The sequence below is a fragment of the Carassius gibelio genome, chromosome A9 (assembly GCF_023724105.1).
Source record: "Carassius gibelio isolate Cgi1373 ecotype wild population from Czech Republic chromosome A9, carGib1.2-hapl.c, whole genome shotgun sequence".
NCBI lineage: Eukaryota > Metazoa > Chordata > Actinopteri > Cypriniformes > Cyprinidae > Carassius > Carassius gibelio.
In genome coordinates, this window is record NC_068379.1 from 8,383,011 (window position 1) to 8,404,049 (window position 21,039).

The window sequence follows — 21,039 nt, forward strand, 5'->3', positions numbered from 1 at the left end:
AATGAAACAAAGGTACATGAACTATAACAGGAAACAGCAAATACAACATAAAAGTCCAGACAAATGGAGAAAATATTACACAGTGTCATATTACACTAATGCAGAGCCTCTACCTGTGATACTCACGTTGTGGATCTCTAGAGATATTCTCCAGCAAACCCTCCTAATCTCCTGTGTCTGCTACTCACTGCCTGAGTATCCTCCATGTCTCCAGCGATCCAGTATAAACCTGTGTCAGAAGGATACGTATGAGATTATTGTGTTGTCTTCACTGCTCCGTCACCTGTGTGGAAAGTCCATCATCGTCATCATCATCATCCACCTATTTATTAATGTTACCTGTGCAGTTTGCTCATCAGTTTGCCTTCATCTTTCTGTAAATAAAAAAACTAACAACCTGTTTGAGTATGGTTTATCCTGAAAATAGGATGTATTGTAGTTGTCTTTTTTTCATTCAAACACCATTGATTCAAAATATGGCTTGAATTATGATATGTTATGTTTATAAAAATATGATGAATAATAGATATAAAAGACCCCTTGAACTGCTGATGAACTAAATATATGAATAGAGTAGTTACTGTGTATATTGGTTCAGAAACAGTACAATTCATGGAATTTGCCCCTATGTCATGCATTAATATATTTCAGGTACACACAGAGTTAATCATAAACCATTGATTGAACCCAGATTTGACTATAAAACATTTTATAGTGAGCTTTGTGAGGCTGTTGTGCCTGAATTAAACGGTATTGGAGTTGTTTGGTTTTGCCAACTGTAAATCTGAAACTTTGCTTAATATGCCTCTTGTCTTTGGAGTTGATTTCGCTGTCATCTGCTCTGGACTGCTCTTTCCATTGGTTTTTCTGTACCTTTCTGTTTATTTATGTACTGATAAAAGTCCATCATGCTTTGCGCTTGAGTCCTTGGCCTCTCCCCACACCGACAAAGATGCACCAGAAAGGATGTTGTCGATACTGTTTCTCTCAAATGATAGAAAGAAAGATATATAATAAAAATTATAAAACAAATATTATAATTATAACTTTTTATAATTTATTTTCATTCTGGATGTCTAACAAATATCTTTATTTTGAGCAGACAGTGTGTATGTAATATGGTGGTTCAATACTGCAGCATTGGGTTTTGGCAGCACACATGGACTGACATGTCTGTAGCAGTTTTTATCTCTTAGTGTCTGTTTTTGTTAGGTTGTTTTTGAGATGCAATGGACTCTGTTATTTACTTTGAATCTGCAGTAAAACACAATCTGAGTCACACCTTACAGACACACCTGTTTTACACACATCCTTCAAACACGGAAACAGGAAAACTGTTTCAAGCTGTTTGAACAAAAGCAAAAAAATTTTAAGCTGTTGTACTTGTATTTTGATCTCTGTGTAAATAAAGTGAAATGGCAGAAACTAGTTTTTCCCAGAACCAGTTCAGCTGTCCGGTGTGTCTGGATCTCCTGAAGGACCCAGTGACCATTCCCTGTGGACACAGTTTCTGTATGAGATGTATTACAGAGTGCTGGGATCAAGAGGATCTGATGGGCGTCTACAGCTGTCCTCAATGCAGACAGACCTCCACTCCAAGACCTACTTTAAATAAAAACACTATGCTGGCTGAAGTGGTGGAGCAACTGAAGAAGTCTAAACTTCAGGCTTCTGTTCCTGCTGGACCCGAAGATGTGGAGTGTGACGTCTGTACTGTGAGAAAACACAAAGCCATCAAGTCCTGTCTGGTGTGCCTGAACTCTTACTGTCAAAATCACCTCCAACAACATGAGAATCTCTTTAAAGGTAAGAGACACAATCTGACAGAAGCCATTGGACGACTTCAGGAGAAAACCTGTCCAACACATAATAAATTACTGGAGATCTACTGTCATACTGACCAGCAGTGCATTTGTTATCTGTGCACGATGGATAATCACAAAAACCACAACACTATAGCAGCAGTAGCAGAGAGGACAAAGAAACAGGTATGAACTGAAAGTCTATCTATCTATCGAAATTGTAATGCTATGTCTATAAGCATTGTCAAGTCAAGTCACCTTTATTTATATTGCGCTTTACACAAAAAAGATTGTGTCAAAGCAACTGAACAACATTCATTAGGAAAACAGTTTGTCAATATACAAAATGACAGTTAAAGGCAGTTCATGATTGAATTCAGTGTTGTCATCATTCAGTTCAGTTTACATTTTTTCTCAGTTTATCAGTTTATTATCCTTGAGGTTTGCAAAACAGTAAGTGCATTTCTCAAAACAACTCGTACAAATGCTAAACACCATGGATTACCTGCAAAAGCCAGTCTCTTGCTCAAAATCATTAGATCATCTCTCAAAAATAAATATAGGTGTCAATGACCATGTCAGTGCCTTCAGAATGACAAGTCCTTGTGTCATAGTTTACGGATAAGACAGTGAAATATATTTGTCATGTTGTCAATATAACGGTGTACTCTGGAGGGATGTTCTGATCTAAACTATGCCAACATTTTGTATGACAGTTACTGTATTGAACAGTATGCCATATGCTTATGTATGACATATAATCATTTCAAAAGTACACATTTACACATTACTGAATGTGGGGTATTGACTGAAAGTCAAAGTCAAATTGTGCAGAAGAATCATCTGTTTCCTGTGGCTTTTTCCCGGTGGTCATCTGAGATAAGATCTTTACAGGGGATCTGTATCTGGGGCTCTAGTTGTCCTGGTCTCCGCTGTCTTTCAGGCATGTAGAGGTCCTAGTAGTAAGAACTCTTGCTGCTGCGTTTCACTGCGTAACACTTTAGTATAGGGTTCCAATTCTCACTAATAACAAGTTGCTTATTAGCATGTCTATTATTAACATATTGGCTGTTTATTATAAAGTACGTATAATGCATGGCATCCATAATCCTACCCAATACCCTAAACTTAACAACTACCTTCTAAACTATTAATAAGCAGCAATTTAGGAGTTGAGGCAAAAATCATAGTTAAGTAATGGTTAAGTAATAGTGAGAATTGGACCTTAAAATAAAGTGTGACCAGATAAAAAATATATTGTTGTTTTTGTGTACATTGTGTTTATGGTTAATCAGCAAAAGCTTTTATATCTTCCTTTCATTCAGCTCAGCGATAGGGATCCATATTAAGGATATTTTGTCCGTATCAGGGATTTCCTGAAGCATTGTAAATTCTATAATATTTTCTGTGAGGTGTACAGGGCCGGCGCTAGCCATTTGGGTGCCCTAAGCACAAATGCTTGGCGGTGCACCCCCCCCCCCCAACCACCCACCCACCTAGCCACCAACCAAAGAAATAACTACCATTCAGAATTTCTTAGTTAGGTTCTCTTTACTTCCAAAATAACTGCTGCAAATGAATAATTGGAACTGAACAATGTAAACACAGAAAGTTAAAAGTGCAAAAAAAGTTTAGTGCAAATAACAGTATAAGTGTATGAATTTTATGAAGTATGAATTTTAAAGTGCACATTTTAAACTGCAAATTAACCATGCATAACTTCACAGTAGAAATTACTCAACAGAGGGACTACATCTCTATAAAGAGACCATTCTGCTATTCTATAGAACTATATTAAACATTTTCACTACCATCAGTTGTCAGAGGCCCTACAGAGCCTACATTTCCTAGCTGCAAAATCAGCTATCAGCAGTGTTGGGAACGTTACTTTAAAAAAGTAATTAGTTATAGTTACTCACTACTTGTTCCAAAAAGTAACTGAGTTAGTAACTGAATTACTCTATAATAAAAGTAACTCGTTACCAGGGAAAGTAACTATTTGCATTACTGTAAAAAAAAAAAAAAGAAAGAAAAAAAAGTTGATACATGTCAGAGAATTTGTACTTTTTTTTTTTTTTTGCAGTTTTCACAAGTCAGTTGAAATGAGTAGAACAGACAGGTACATAACTTTCAATATTTATTGCACATCAACAGACAGCAAGAGTTTTATCCTGCACTTCAAGTATTATCTTTGTAAAAAATTTTGTTTTTTGCCACTAGCTTTGTAGATGCGTGTCACACATTGCATGTACACATTACATGCACGTTATTGCCTTTGACCACAATGAATTTGAAGTAGTGCTTATATCTTCACCTTGAAAATGCCAACTTTTCATCGGATTGCTCCTGACTCGCCATCTCTGCTGCGAATCTCTGTGTAGCTGTTGCGTGTGTTTGGCACAGCCGCGTGTGCCGGCATTTGTGTAAAAACACTGGCTCTGATTGGCTACCATGAAACACATGACTCTGCCTTAGCCAATCACAACTGATTATCTCGTCATTAACCCACCTGCTCACTCGCTGTGTGAGCCAGGGGTGCGTTCGGATTGCATAGTTTATTAAATCGATGCATAGTAACGCACTGCATTTAACATTCAGTAACGTTAACGGCGTTGTAACGACGGGAAAAGTAATTAGTTAGATTACTGCGTTACTGAAAAAATATCATCGTTACCTAACGCTGTTCTTTTAAAACTAACATTTTTATTTAAAACATTGTCTTACCTGCAAGCGACGCTTGAGCATCATCCACCAGACGGAGACTGGCACAGAGATTCACCTTTTTCTCGACTAATTTGGTCTAGGCCTATATTTCTTTTGTATTGCTTTTGTATATTAACATGCTCTTAGAAATATTTTATTTGTTATTTATCCTAGTAGCCTATTGTGATGATTTTTTTCATGACCCAGATTTTTTGGTGCCCCCCAAGCACTTGATACCCTACGCGCAGTGCGAGATGTGCGTGTGCGGAGCGCTGGCCCTGGAGGCATATTTAGAGTTTCTGTGTGAGGGCACCCTCCTTCTATGAGTATGAAATGAAATATATATTACATCCATACTGCGCATGCCACCCTATTTTTGGGTAAAAATAAAGCACTATTTCTCTTTAAAGAAATTTGAACTAAATGTGATAATCCATATGTGTTACGTAAAACAGAAGCGGATGCAAGTTGCAAGTAAAAGATCTTTTATTGAGAGAACAGTAGAGGTCTTTCCGTTGCAGCCAGCAGGATAGTGGTGATGCAGGGACTTTGATGGGCAATCCAGGTAAGATGAGTGATGACTGCATGTAGAATTCCCCGGAGTGGTGAGTGGTGAATCAAGTATAAAATCGACAAAGAGACTGGAACAGGTACAGCTTGACACGATGAACTCAAAGCAGCCGAAGGAATACACGAGGAGAATTAAACAGGAAACGACATGGGGAAACTCCAACAATGATCGGACAGACATGAGACGAAAGACAGGGCATTAAATAGGCTGGGGAAATGACATGTATCTGCCGCTGATCACTGATGATCAGCTGTAATGCCCACATCAACAATCAGCGTAACGAGCCACCCACACACACACAAACACACAAGACTAGGATGAGACAGTTGATCACCAACCGTGGAACCGGGGCAGGCCGATTAATGTGTGAATGAAACACAGGTTTGGTCTTTGATACAAGGAAGGCGGGATGAATTCTCCTGTACGCCGGAGGAAATTTGAGTCGGACTGCCATTGGACTAATGATCTTGGTGACATGAAACGGGCCAATAAATTTGGGAGCTAACTTGTTAGATACGGAGCGGAGCGCAGTGTTCTTTGATAGAAAGCCACATTTTTTTTTGACCCACGCCGTATACGGTGAGGCTTCGAGCGGTGGAAATTTGTCTGAGCCTTGGTGCACGCCCCCACCTGAAGAAGAGTCTCATGGACTCTACTCCAAGCGTGCCGGCACCTCTGGACGAAGGCTGGGAAAAATAGGTGGCTGTTAACCTAATCTACATTCAAACAGAGAAAGGCCTGTGGATGACACTGGTAATGAGTTATGACCATATGAACCATAGAGAGTTGCTGACTTGAAAATCGCAACAGTCTCTCCAAATCTTGGTTCTCTCTTTCGGTTTGGCCATTGCTTTGGGGATCAACCCCGAAGATAGACTGACAGTCATACCCAGTAACTTACAAAACTCCTGCCAAAATCTGGACACAAACTGGCGTTCCCTGTTGGAAACCACGTCCATTGGGAGGCCATGTAGCCAAAAGAAGTGATCTACGACAGTTACCACTGTCTCCTTGGCGGATGATAATTTGGGCAAGGGAATAAAATGAGCTGCCTTCAAGAACTGGTCCACTACGGTCAAAATGACTATTTTCCTCTGTGAGGGTGGGAGGGCGGTAATGAAATCTAGCACTATGTGGTTCCAGGGTCTCGAAGGGACCGACCGCAGTTGGAGTAGCCCATCTGGGGGTCGATTGGAGGTCTTACCAGTGGCACAAACCGAACAAGCCAAAACAAAATTTCAAATGTCGTGAGCCATCAATGGCCACCAGAATCGTTGCTTGACCAAAAAACTAGTGCGATTAACTCCTGGATGACATGCAACGTTGGAACAATGCCCCCACTGAATGACGTCGGACCATAACCCCTCCGGCACAAATAACCGATTCGGTGGGCAACCGGCACAGGCGTTACCCCTTCTAGGGCCGTTCTGACCCTCGATTCGACATCCCATGTCAGAGTGGAGACCACTAATGTCTCGGGTAAAATACACTTGGGAATAGACAGCGTTCAGAAGGATAAAAAATATGTGACAGAATTGGGATTGACATTTTTGGAACCCAGGCGCAATGAGAGAGAAAAATGAAATCATCTGAAAAAAAGTGCCCACCGAGCCTGCCTGGAGTTAAGCCTTTTAGCAGACCTGATATATTCCAGGTTCTTATGATCATTCCAAACGATAAAAGGTACCCCCGACCCTTCTAACTAATGATGCCATTCTTCCAACGCAAATTTGACTGCAAACAATTCTCTGTTACCAATGTCATAATTACATTTGGCAGGAGATAAACAATGGGAAAGAAATGCAGAAGGATGCATCTTTGTCATCTATGGAAGAACGTTGAGATAGAACTGCACATACCCCGACCTCTGACGCATGGACCTCCACCACGAACTGATGTGAAGGATCAGGGGCTATGAAAATGGGGGCCGAAACGAAGCGGCTCTTAAGTTTAGCAAATACAGCCTCAGCTGTATCGGACCACCTGAACGTCGTTCTGGAGGAGGACAAGGCAGTCAGAGGAGCAGCTAGTTGGCTGAAATTGTGGATGAAACGTCTGTAAAAACTGGCAAACCCTAGAAGCCTCTGTAGGGCCTTACGGGAATCTGGACTTGGGCAATCTACCACAGCCTTAACCTTGTCAAGGTCCATACATACTCCCTCAGATGAGACGATGTATCGTAGAAAAGAAACAGACTGTGCTTGAAAATCACATTTCTCCACCTTGACAAAAAGACTGCCACTGAAGCACTTGTCTGAAGTGCTGAACGTGTTTCTGTAGAGAACATGAAAAAAACAATATGTCATCCAGGTAGACATATATGAATTGATCTACCATGTCTCTCTACACATCATTCTTCAGTGCATGGAAAACTGCTGGGGAGTTGGAAAGCCCGAACGGCATAACCAAATATTCAAAATGCCCTCTGAGGGTGGTACAAGAAGTTTTCCATTCATTCTCCTTTCTGTTGTGTTGAGTAAGCCAGGGGAGACCGAGAACTATGGGTGCCAGAGGGGAGTCCATGAGGAAAAATGTGATGGTTTCATTGTGGTTGACTGACGTGGTAAGAGTTATGGGACCGGTAGTAAGGGAGATACTGGGGAGTTCTTGTCCATTGACAGCATTAACAGAAAACTGTCTGGTGAGTGGTGTGATGGGGAGGGGGAATTTCTGGGCGAAGTTAGTGTCCATGAAATTCTCTTCAGCTCCAGAGTCCAGTAAGGCTTGGCAGGTGTGTGGTTGTCCCATGTCTTACCGGAAGGTAAGCCTCTTCATTACTATCGGGCTTGCTCTGTTACTGGACACAAATTTAGAGAATGGCCTGTTCCTCCGCAGTATAGGCATAGTCTTTGGGATCTCCACCTCTCTCTCACTCCTCCTGGGAAGATGAGACTGACCATGTCTCCCTCGCTGGTCGCTCGGCCGTCAGCACTTCCGAGTCTATGATTAGGACGAGTATACTGCTCCAGGTGGTTGAGACGAGCATCTACCCACAATGCCAGGTTTATGAGTCCATTGAGAATCTGGGGGAGGTCCAAGATGTAAATTTCCCTTTGGAAATGGTCGGCCAGCCCATTCAAGAACATGTCCCACTGTGCCTCCTCGTTCCATCTGTACTCTGCCGCCAATGTCCTGAATTCGATGGAGTAGTGGGATACCGGACGATCACCTTGTCTTAGATCCACGAGGAGTCTGGCAGCATCCTTGCCTGCCACCACATGGTCGAAGATCCTCTTCATCTCGGCGGCGAGTGGCTCAAATGAGGTGAAGCATGGATCTTTGTTCTCTCACACCATCTTCCCCCATAGTGCTGCCCGACCCGTGAGGAGAGTGAGTGCAAACACCACCTTAGACCCCTCTATATCAAAGGTCCTGGGCTGTGGGGAAAAGTGCATAGAACACCGTGTGAGAAAAGCTCTGCAAAAATTGGGCTCACCAGCATAGCTCTGAAGAACGGGTAGGCGTGGCTCAGGTTGGTTACTCGGCTCCGTGGTGTGGGCCGGGCAGTGAGTTTATTCAGGAGTTGGAACTTTTGGGAGAGCTCGGACACCTGCGTCACGAGTGTTTGCACAGCACGTCCCGTGGTTGTGATACTCTCCTGCTGCTGATCCATCTGAGTGATACTGTGGTGGATGAACTCAGTCAGTTAAGCAGAACTTGCTGCATCCATAATGATGGTCAGATCGTTCTGTTATGTGAAATAGAAGTGGATGCAACGTGCAAGTAAAAGATCATTTATTGATGCAGGGACTTCGATGGGCAATCCAGGTGAGATGAGTGATGACAGCGTGAAGAATTCCCCCGAGTGGTGAGTGATGAATCACGTTCCACAAAGAGACTGGAAAAGGTACAGCTTGACACAATGAACTCAAAGCAGCCGAAGGAATACACAATGAGAATTAAACAGGAAAAAACATGGGAAACTCCAACAACGATCTGACAATCATGAGACGAAAGACAGGGCATTAAATAGGCTGGGGAAAGGGCATGTAGCTGCTGCTCATCAGGGATGATCAGTGGTAACACGCACATCAACAATCAGTGTAACGAGCCATCCACACACACACACAAACACACAAAACTAGGATGAGACAGCGGATCGCCAACCGTGACAATATGTTGCTCTATTGCTTTCTTTCTTTCTTTTTTTTTTTTTTCCTTGAATGACTATACTGTCAGTTGGCTTAAGTCGCTTCAGACTTCCTACTGTTGTTGTCAATGCAATCAGCTAAATGTCCATAAGGGAACATTTAGTTCTCAGGGAAGTGTCCTATTGTTTTTTTTAGGTACCCGGTGTGAAAGTCCCCTTAGTAAACCAAAGCCCTCATCTTGAGGCTTTAACCATGAAATGCCTGACACCTCTCTCAGCTCATTTGGCAGTATGGAGACTTCTACCAAGTGTATCTTTTTAGGTTCTATGAACCTTAGAGAAGGGTATGCTATCCAATTTTGATGGTACCCACATAATTTCAATGGAAGTGCTCCCCATGATGATCTGTCTCTGGGAGAATCAGATTTACTAATTCTGGGGACTTCCTTTTGAACTGGCCATAGCACCTTGTTCTTACAAAAATCAATTACTGTGGAAGTCGTGAACTAGTGGTTAAAGAATTTGACTCTTAACCTTAAGGTTGTGGGTTCGAGTATCGGGCCAGCAATAGTTTGACTCCTAACCCTAAGGTTGTGGGTTTGAGTCTCGGGCCTGCAATACCATGACTGAGGTGTCCTTGAGCAAGGCACTGAACTCCCAACTGCTCCCCGGGCGCTGCAGCATAAATGGCTGCCCATTGTTCATGGGTGTGTGTTGACATTGTGTGTGTGTTCCTTCTGTGTGTGTGGACCTTAGATGGGTTAAATGCAGAGCACAAATTTTCAGTATGGGTCACCATACTTGGCTGTATGTCACGTCACTTCACTTCACTTCAATGACACTTCTCTGGATCAATTGAAAATCCAGGGCATACTCAACCTTAGTATCTCAGCATTGAGACCTTGTTCTTGTTCAACTTCAGAGGCTAGGTTCCTGTCAGGTGGAATGCATTCACAAATCCCATGTAGAGGTTAGTGTGGCATATTTTGCTTTGGGAGCAGAACAAGTTTCTGCTGCTAAGGACTTTTTGCTAAGATTCTTCTCTTAAACGCGCAGTATGGAATTTTTGGCCACCAGGGGTCACTCAATCAAAATAATAACATAAGACGTACTTTGATGACGTCGGGAAAGAACAAAAGGCTCATGGGAGTTGTTGTTCATTGGAACACGCGCTCTGTCGCTCCCTATCATTCCTCACTCATTCTAACTTAGTATTTTGACAATCACGTCTTTTCGAAAGGAGAGATATAGACGGTTTCAACGGCAACAACATAAACAAACGTTACTGCGCATGAGCGCTTTTGTGGACCAAACTTAACTTCCGGTAGACTTCCAAATAGAATCAATAACAACAGCCAAGTCCCTCTAGAGTGTCATGGTCCTGCCATCATGTCCTGACTTTTCTCTAGTCTAGAGGCAGGATCATGACAGACCCGTGTTTTGTGTACAAGCACATGGCCTTGTCTTTGGGCCATGTGCTTGTGTTGTCTCGTTCCCTTGCCCCGCCCCCCTTGTTATCCTAGTCTTGTCGTGATTGTCCTATCTGTGCCACCTGTCGTGTCTTGATTAGTTCCCCTATTTAGATCTCCTAGTGTGCTCTGTCTTTTGTCGGTTCATTGTTTCCTCAAACTGTTCCTCATATATGTTGCTACCTGTCAGCCTCGTGAGTTTATCCTTGTCATCCCTGAAGAAGTCTTTGTAATACCGTGAGTGTTTGTTAGTAGTTAGTGTTCAGAGTCTTTGTTTACCTTGTTTATTGTGTTTAATAGAGTTATTCAGTGTCTACCCTAGTCCTTGTTTTCCCCCTCGTGGGTTTTGTTTTCCCCTTTTTGTATAATAAATCTTGTGTTCAGTAAATCCTGTCTGCACTTGAGTTCCTCCCTACCCCTCCTCATAACAGAATGAACCGACCAAATAGGAACTCAGCAGACAGGATGTCTTCCACTCCTCAATCCCAGTTGGAGTTTCGTCGTCAATGTTGGATGTCATCCCCCACCGACAGGAAGGGGGTCACCCTCCCATACTCACCCGAGGGGGAATGGATCCTCCACAATTATGCCCGGCTGTGGGAGAAGTTCTCCCAGGAGGAGCCACAGGCCTCCCCCCAGAGGTCCCCACCATCGACCCAGCTGCCAGTGATCCCAGAGGGTCATCTCCTGGCAGTCACTACACTGGGGGAACAGGCAGATCCCTCCCAGAGTCCTGAGGCGCCTTCCACAGCCATCAGTCTCCCCAGGAAGCGTGGGAGACGATTGTTGTGGGAGTCAGCTTCAGAGTCTTCGGTGACCGAGTCTGCCCTGCCCGAGACCAAACTCCCCCAACCCGCCTCCGACCCAGCTGTGGCCTCTGCACCGCGGCCAAGGAGGAAGAGGAAGAAGAAGGGGCCTGCCGGTCCTGTGACCCTGTCTCCTCCTGAGTCGGCGAGGTCTCCTGAGCCAGCAGCGGAGAGCACTGGCGTGCCCGAGCCGGCAGCGGAGAGCGCTGGCGTGCCCGAGCCGGCAGCGGAGATCGCTGGCGTGCCCGAGCCGGCAGCGGAGAGCGTGCCCGAGCCAGCAGCAGAGAGCGCTGGCGTGCTCGAGCCAGTGAATAAGAGAACAGTTTTCAAGTCTGCTGTCGTGAGGGCGGAGGAGAGAGCCGCGGCCGACTCTGCAGCAGAAACTTTGATACAGTCTGTCTCATCTCGTAAGGAGATGCCGGTTATTATAGCCGCCAAAGCCTTGTCTGATTATTTGTCCCGTCTTGTCCAGATCCTGGAAATCCCCACCAGTCCTGTCTTGTCCCCAGACCCTGTCCCCAGAAATCCCGAGTGTCCTGCCGTTGTCTCCCCGTGTCCCGTAGATGTCGTCTCCCCGCATCCCGTGAGTGTTGCCCCTTGTCCTGCCGATGTAGTCATGTGTCCTGTTGATGTGGCCCCGTGTCCCATTAATGTTGCCCCGTGTCCCGTGAATGTTGCCCCGTGTCCCGTAGATGTCCCGTGTCCTGTTGTCCCCCCGTGTCCAGTAGATGTTGTCCCCCCGTGTCCAGTAGATGTTGTCCCCCCGTGTCCAGTAGATGTTGTCCCCCCGTGTCCAGTAGATGTTTCCCCGTGTCCAGTAGGTGTTTCCCCGTGTCCAGTAGGTGTTTCCCCATGTCACGTGAGTTCTCCTGTCATGTCCTCTGTTGTTAATAGTCCTGAGAACACTCCCCACCCTAGACCTCCCCGACCTGCCCGAACCCCTCGTTGTCAGCCTTCGTCCCGTCCTCCTAAGACTCCTGCCCCACCCACCCACCCTGGTCTGTCCCCCATGAACTTTGTGGTCCCGCCTCCTCCCCTTCCCTGTTTGTTTTTTTTGATATGCCACCCTAACCCGATAGTTGTGTTTTCATGTTTGCCCTTATTACTATTTGTCATTTCGTGTTGGTTTTTGTCTCTATCCCAGTCAGTCATGTCCCGCGTTTGATGTTCCCTTAGGGAGCGTCTGGAAGCCGCTCCTTAAGGGAGGGGTTCTGTCATGGTCCTGCCATCATGTCCTGACTTTTCTCTAGTCTAGAGGCAGGATCATGACAGACCCGTGTTTTGTGTACAAGCACATGGCCTTGTCTTTGGGCCATGTGCTTGTGTTGTCTCGTTCCCTTGCCCCGCCCCCCTTGTTATCCTAGTCTTGTCGTGATTGTCCTATCTGTGCCACCTGTCGTGTCTTGATTAGTTCCCCTATTTAGATCTCCTAGTGTGCTCTGTCTTTTGTCGGTTCATTGTTTCCTCAAACTGTTCCTCATATATGTTGCTACCTGTCAGCCTCGTGAGTTTATCCTTGTCATCCCTGAAGAAGTCTTTGTAATACCGTGAGTGTTTGTTAGTAGTTAGTGTTCAGAGTCTTTGTTTACCTTGTTTATTGTGTTTAATAGAGTTATTCAGTGTCTACCCTAGTCCTTGTTTTCCCCCTCGTGGGTTTTGTTTTCCCCTTTTTGTATAATAAATCTTGTGTTCAGTAAATCCTGTCTGCACTTGAGTTCCTCCCTACCCCTCCTCATAACATAGAGTAGATATTTTTTGATAACAAACAAAATGTTTGCTGCGTGGATCAGGCGGACTTAATGAAAATGCAATTCATTATTTGCCAACAGTAGATGTTTTAAAGCATAGACATAAAGCGCGAGAAATAGAGGTTTCCCCAGTAACAGCTGTAAACGAAGCAGAGCTGGTATGCTCATACTCTGCTATCAGGCATATAACATGCAAGTCTTCCTTCAGAAATACAGTGATATAAAAACACCTGTGCCTTGCTTTGATATTTAAACATATAAATGTAAGGAATTATTACTAATAAACGTGCAGTACTTAACGTTACTCAATGAAGCCTTTTTGAAAAAAAAAATCAGTTTTAAAATTGTGGTGAGTCTCCAAAAATAAATAAATGTATGGGAAACACATCCCACCGCACAACCACCTGAGCCCAACTTCAGTCTACTCATCACATTTCCTTTAACTGCATTTGTAGAAGGCACCGCAGCCAGACCGATATAAACAACACAGACCGGAAGTTAACTTAGGTCCAGGCGCGTACGCCCGATGAAACAGTCTATATGAATTATGATACCCCTATCAAATCAATATCCCATCTAGCTAGTAGTAATATATGTTAAAAAACACGGCCGCCTTTCGTTAATAATTATAATTACGTTATACTATGATATCGAACAAGTTAGAGAACTGCATTTGAAGCTACTTTATTCAGCTAGATATAGAACAAATGTAGATTTACATGAGAGCTAGTCCGTTTTACACAAGACATCATATCGTTTCACAAAGTATACAGATAGATACAGTTAGCTGAATGGATGCATACCTGTTTATCAGAATGCAAGCGAGTTCGGCATCTCTCTGTAGTTTCAGCTTGTCACGAAGCTCTCTCTATCTTGGAAATGCAACTCCAATATTTACCCGTGTCTTGTAGTTCTCTTGTCCCAAAACCATCTCGGGTCATTTATTTCACCCGTGCGTTTGCGCTTCACAGAACGTGCAGGCAAAACATAATCATGATCCATAACTAAGTTATTGATTGAGGTTTAAATATGAATATAAATATAAAATATAATAGTCTCAATCAAGGCTACTACTTTTTCTTCTTCGTCTCGTCTTTGTTTCTGTTCACCTTTGTATTTGGCGGTTCCGCAGGAAGTTAGATAAACTAGAGGGGTCAAAGTTTATATGACGCCATAGACGGGCGACAAAACGGAATTAAAGAAACGTGCCGTGTCTTCTAATTAAACTATAATTTTCTCCGGATTTGAAAGTTCGTGGAAACTGTCGGGATGATGTAAGTACACAACTAAAAAATATATATAACATAGATATAGTGATTTCTGCTATTTTTAAAGCAGAAAAATTACATATTGCGCCTTTAAGGCATGGGTGGAGGTATAAGAAATGGAGGTTGCATCCTCAGACCAAAGGTCTGATGTGTCAGAGGTTTGGCAGGGCAGATTTGTTCACGTCATGGCCTCTGGTGTTGAATGGTCTTGAGAATACAAGGCAGAGGGTCCCATTTGTATGACGACAAGTGTGCATCTACAGATTTTTTTAGAATAAATTCATCTACTGACGATTTTACATTGGTGTCTACTGCTGGTAGCAATGTTTTGGCATTCCCACATTTGTTTCTCAGATGTGGTGTCTTTCATGGAGGAATTTCCTTAGGGTACTGCTGGAATGGCCCCAGCTATATTTAATGTGAATGTGGTGGTGTTTGCTGCTGTACACAGACCAGTTGAGTGTTTTTCTTTTGAGAGGCATTCACTTTGTTTCTCATTTCATGTAATAATCACTTGAATCTAGCTTGCGCTTACTATTGTAAATGGAAGCAGTTCCGGGTGGATGCTGAATGGAGGTCAGCTTTGCACACTTGCCATTTAGAAGTGACGCAAGTTGAAACATAGCAGAGAGATCAAAACAAAACATCTGTCAAGAATTAGAAGTACAAAGCGAGGATTTGTAAAGAAGAATGTCAGAGGATTTCAATAAAAAGCCAATAGGACAAAGGTTTTCCTTTGCTAAAGTAAGGAAACTTTACTTCCTTTGCTCCTATAAACAAATGTTGGTTTTCACTGCTTTTGTGTACAACTGTTGGCGCAAGCTAGATCAAAGTGATTGTTACATTTGGAGTATGGATATTTTTTATCACAAAAATTCATTGATTCGCTAAAGGAACCCTTTTGTTCACCCCCTGCAGCCGTGTGAAACACTTTTTTTTCATGGAAGGGCGCTTTTTATTTCACTTCTTTTGGACTGATGGACTGCAACACCCGCTGACTGGAATTCACTGCTGACTTAAGCTTCACTGACCACATTGCTACAACGACCCGGTCCTGCAGGTTTGCCTTATACAACATTAGGAAGATTAGACCCTTCCTGTCAGAGCAAGCAACCCAACTTCTTGTCCAAGCTCTTGTTCTCTCCAGACTGGACTATTGTAATGCTTTCCTGGCGGGCCTTCCTGCATGTACTGTCAAGCCTCTGCAAATGATCCAGAATGCAGCAGCAAGGGTTGTCTTCAATGAGCCAAAAAAAGCTCATGTTACTTCTCTCCTCATCAGGTTACACTGGCTACAAGTAGCTGCTCGCATCAAATTCAAGGTACTGATGCTTGCCTACAAGACGACCACTGGCACGGCACCAACTTACCTAAACTCACTGGTTAAATCCTATGTGCCCTCCAGAAGTTTGCCCTCTGCAAGTGAACAACGCCTTGTGGTGCCATCCCAAAGAAATTCAAAATCACTCTCACGGACCTTTTCCTGGACTGTGCCCAGCTGGTGGAATGACCTCCCAATCTCAATTCATACAGCTGAGTCTTTACTCATTTTCAAGAAACATCTAAAGACTCATCTTTTTCGCCTGCACTTAAACTACTAACACCAGTACTTTTCCTTTTCTTGTCTTTTTCATTTAATAAAAAAAAAAAAAAAAAAAAAAAAAAAAATTATATACACCTGGCTATGCGTTCTATACTAGACTGAGACTTGTCATGGCAACTTGTATTCTGTTGTTGTTCTCTTGTTGACCTGACTGCTTCTATTGTTCTCATTTGTAAGTCGCTTTGGATAAAAGCGTCTGCTAAATGATTAAATGGAAATGGAAATGGAATAATAGCAATTTGAAAGATACATTTTTCATATAACTATGACTGGATTCGTTTGAAAGAAGAAAGTCATATACACCTAGGATTCCTGGAGGGTGAGTAAAATGCAGCCTAATTTGCATTTTTGGGAGAACTAATCCATTAACTGAGCTTATCACTCATAATTTTTTTTTTTTACATTATTACTTATTATGATAAGACAGTAGGTAGACAGTAGGTAGACAGGAAGCGGGAGAGAAAGTGGAAAAGGGAGAGGGGACATGATCAGGAAAGGTCTGTGTGACAGGACTCAAACTCAAACCTCGACTCAAACCAGGACTCTTTGTGTTGCATCATACAGTGTCTCTCTGCATTTTTTTGTCAGATTTTACAATCTGGATTTGACTCCTGGTTCCCAAGTTTTATCTATTTATATTCTTTTATAAACGGTGTAGTATGGCACTGTGGTATATTGTTCCTATAATCTCACCTACTGTACTGATGAAACATTGAGTGAACCTAGGAAAGATCTTGAAGCTCTGCCATACTCTGTCATTACAGCTACTATTCCTTCATAGAAGCATCTGAGATTGATGGTCCAGGTGCATTCCTTTTAGGCACCGGTGATGCCATCAGACAATGAACTTCTGTGACTGTTCAGTCAATCATCACATGTGAAGGGTGTTCCCATAGATACTGATGCAGCATCTCCTTCCCATTCTGAGATCTGTACTTATAATCAATTTCTAGTTTTAGAAATACATTTACAGAAATCGAACATTATCTATGTACACATTCTCTTGAGCCATGATTCTTCTTCTTTTTTCATTCTAATTCTTCGTATTTTTTTTGCTTCATGGAAGTTTCCCTCTATCTAGGATGCAAATTATATAGTAATTTAGTAAGTTGTTAAGTTTAGATAATAGGGATGTAGAATATGGTCATGTGAAATATGTGCTTTATAAGTACTAATAAACAGCAAAAATGTTAATAATAGGCATGCTAATAAGCAACTAGTCAATAGTGAGAATCCAACTCTACTAAATAAAGTATTACCATAATTTTTACACAGTTGTATGTAATATTTGTAAAGTTTACAGTTTTGCTAAATGTCCATGCAGATAATTTTGAAAGAGACACAGAGAAAGTTCCTGCAGAGAATCCAGCAAAGAAAGAAAGATCTTGAGGAGCTGAGAGAGGCTGTAGAGTCTCATAAGGTGAGTTTAGAGAAGAACGGAGGTTTGAGACTCTGTTTATGACTGGGTCACAAGCAGCAATCACTGAGAGCTGATTGTTATGTGTGTCCTAAAAGTGCTCTGCAGAGAGAGCCGTGGAGGACAGTGAGAGGATCTTCATTGAGCTCATCCATACCATTGAGAAAATCCGTTCTAAGATGCTGCAGATGATCAGAGAACAGGAAAAGGCTGCAGTGAGTCGAGCTGAAGGACTCATATATCAACTGAAGCAAGAGATTGATAATCTAAAAAAGAAACAAGCTGAACTAAAGCAGATTTCTCAAACAAATGATCACATCCACTTTCTCAAGGTAAAAGATCTGAAATAAGAGAACTGTGCATGTTCACCCATACACTGCTATTATAAAGCTTGGAAGTGCCAGGTCATTTTTAATATACAGTAACTCCGACTGTATTTGTCTGAAAGAAGAAAGTAATTTACACCTATAATTTGAGGCTTAGTGCCTCATGGGTTAATTTTCATTTTTAAGTGTACTCTCCCTTTAAAAGCTAACATCCTGCAGAATTTGGCTTCAAGTTTCTATTAATCCTGAAGATCTTCATTAGATGGTTTGAATTCAAATTGAATTAGAATTTCTAAGACCTGTTTATAAAATAAATATAAATACTGGAAATGACTAGAACAGCAGTGCTAGAATATACCTGTTAGATATCAGAATAAAGCAACAATTGCAAATAAAGCACAGGTGTAAGCAAGCAATCAAATATGTGATTGTGGTACAACTGAGTGGAGGTCATGAAGGTTTTTGTTTTGTGTCTTTATCTTTTTGTAGAGTTTCCAGTCTCTCGCTGTATCTCCTGAATCTGCAGATGAACCCAACATCACTGTCAGCTCTCTCCTCTCTTTTGATGAAGTGAGAAAGTCTGTCTCTCAACTCAAAGAAAAACTAGAGGATTTCTGTCGAGAGGAAATAGAAAATATATCTGGCAGAGGTAAAGCAGCAGACATACATTATCTCTCAGTCATCATAGAATGTTTACAAAATTAATAATTATGTATGTTTATTTTTCTTAGTAACATATGTTGAAATTATTCCCACCAATGAACCCGAGATCAGAGAGGAGTTCCTACAATGTAAGACACAATGGAAATGCACACAGACACACATGCATAGGTACTTCTGGACTTTCCACTGATTTGTGGCTTTTAGACTGATCAGAGAGAAATGCAGATATTAAGATAATATATTTGTTGCACAGTATGTGATATACAATACAGCAATTGTTACATTCCTGTATGGCACACGCATTTAAACTAATTTAAATGTAATAAATGACTTTGTTTTATCTCTTTTAGATTACAGTAAGTTCACTCTGGATCCAAACACAGTGAATGAACACCTCCGTCTGTCAGTCTGGAGTGGAGTGTTTAATGTCCCTAATGTAGTCCAGCAGTATCCTGATCATCCGGACAGATTTGACCCTTATCCTCAGGTGTTGTGTAGAGAGAGTGTGTGTGGACGCTGTTACTGGGAGCTGGAGTGGAGCGGTGATGATGGTGTGGATATATCAGTGTCATACAAGAGCGTCAGCAGGAAGGGAGGCAGAAACGAGTGTGTGTTTGGATGTAACGACCAGTCGTGGTGTTTGGACTGCACTGCCTTGCTTTACTCGTTCTGGCACAATAACAGCTACACTGATCTTCCTGTACCGTACGGTCGCAGGAGAATAGGAGTGTATGTGGATCACAGAGCAGGAACTCTGTCCTTCTACAGCGTCTCTGACACAATGAGCCTCATCCACAGAGTCAAGACCACATTTACTCAGCCTCTCTATCCCGGGTTTGCAGTTCATTGTGGATCAGCAGTGAAACTGTGTGACCTAACGATATAGATTACAGAGAGTCTACTGTCAGTTATAATGATACATGGTTTTTAAGGGATAGTTCACTCTCAAATTAAATTTTGGTATGTTTTAGCTTACCTCAAGGACATCCAAGATGTAGGTTTCTCGGTTCCCTCAGTATTTTCCATTTTGATATTTTTAGGTCCAACCGTTCTTGTCTGTGACTCACATAATGGATGTCTATGGTCACCACCTCAAAGAGCATACACAGAGGAGTCAAAATTAAACAATTCCCCATCGTAAGTACACATTGATGACCTAAAACACGAAACGAGTGGTTTGTGTAAGAAAACGAACAGTATTTATATCGTTTTTACCTCTTGTACACAACCATGTCCAACTGATCTGAGTGCACGAGTTCTTCCTGATGTGACGTGCGCGCGCGCTCTGGCTTTAGTCTGTGCAAGCGTGGAAAGCGCCGGAAGTGATCTGTCACGCATGAATGTCACTATTTGTTTTCACTTACTGTCTATGGTTTACACAGAGATTTCGGAAGTGTTACCTTTCACTGTGAAGATCTAAACATATTTAGACATACAGGAAATTGCAATGGAAGACGATTTCAATATATCAACAGACAACGTTGAATTTTTTTCACAATCATATTTATTTGAACCAGAATACACAGATCAAGTACTCAGGAGCGATCTGCTACAGCAGCACGCCTTCAAGCCTCAGAGAGACAGAGATCTCTTCAAAATTGGTGGTGTTTTAGTAGCAAGTGTTGTGAGATGCCAACAGAAGTGGAGAGCATATGTGGTCACGAATGGAACAACAAGACGACAACGAGGACATTGACAGTATCGCATCACACACCTGCCTAACTGAAGATCCCGAGTTTTCTCCGCTGTTGAGACCCAGCGTTTTGCACATTGTGTTTAGTTTGCCACGTATAAACTGGAGGCGACGTCGAATGCCAGAGGGACCCAATGGCACACTGTCAATAGAGGGAGTAATGTGTTGTATTTTTATTATAAACGAAACGATTATAGGGTGCATTGTAAACAAATTAATTTATTACAATTACTGCATCATATTTCAGACAGTGCAAATTGGTGGCGTAGCGTGTGGTAAACAATGAGTGATGTGCGTGCGCAAGCGATCACATCCGGGGCTTTCCGCGCTTGCGCAGACTAATCCAGAGCGCGCGCGCACGTCACATCGGGAAGCACTCGTGCACTCAGATCAGTTGGACGTGGTTGTGTACAAGAGGTAAAAACTATATAAATACTGTTCGTTTTTTTACACAAACCGCTCGTTTCGTGTCTTAGGTCATCAATGTGTACTTACGATGGGGAATAGTTTAATTTTGACTCCTCTGTGCATGCTCTTTGAGTTGGTGACCATAGACATCCATTATGTGAGTCACAGACAAGAATGGTTGGACCTAAAAATATTAAAATGGGAAATACTGAGGAAACAAAGAAACCTACATCTTGGATGTCCTTGAGGTAAGCTAAAACATATCAAAATTTAATTTGAGAGTGAACTATCCCTTTAAGCCACAGGATGAATCAGTCACTGAGATATTACTGCAGTCACTTATTCACTATCAAGAAAGCTGTACTCCTTGAAATATCAGATGTTAACAGAATAAAACTATTAGAGATTAAAGGCAATTCTAATCATTGTGCTGATTAAATTATTTTGAGAGAATAAAAAGGCCTGACCTGCA

At 42.3% G+C, this 21,039-nt stretch overlaps 1 protein-coding gene across 1 annotated transcript; it reads left to right on the forward strand.

The window, feature by feature from the left end:
* The first annotated feature begins 1,342 nt into the window (after positions 1-1,342).
* On the forward strand, positions 1,343-19,437 carry LOC128019602 (tripartite motif-containing protein 16-like). The gene is made up of 6 exons (XM_052605681.1): positions 1,343-1,988; positions 17,385-17,480; positions 17,576-17,809; positions 18,293-18,452; positions 18,535-18,594; positions 18,817-19,437. Exons 1-6 carry the CDS (start codon positions 1,416-1,418, stop codon positions 19,350-19,352), a joined length of 1,659 nt encoding a protein of 552 aa, XP_052461641.1. The 5' UTR covers positions 1,343-1,415; the 3' UTR covers positions 19,353-19,437.
* The last annotated feature ends 1,602 nt before the right edge of the window (positions 19,438-21,039 follow it).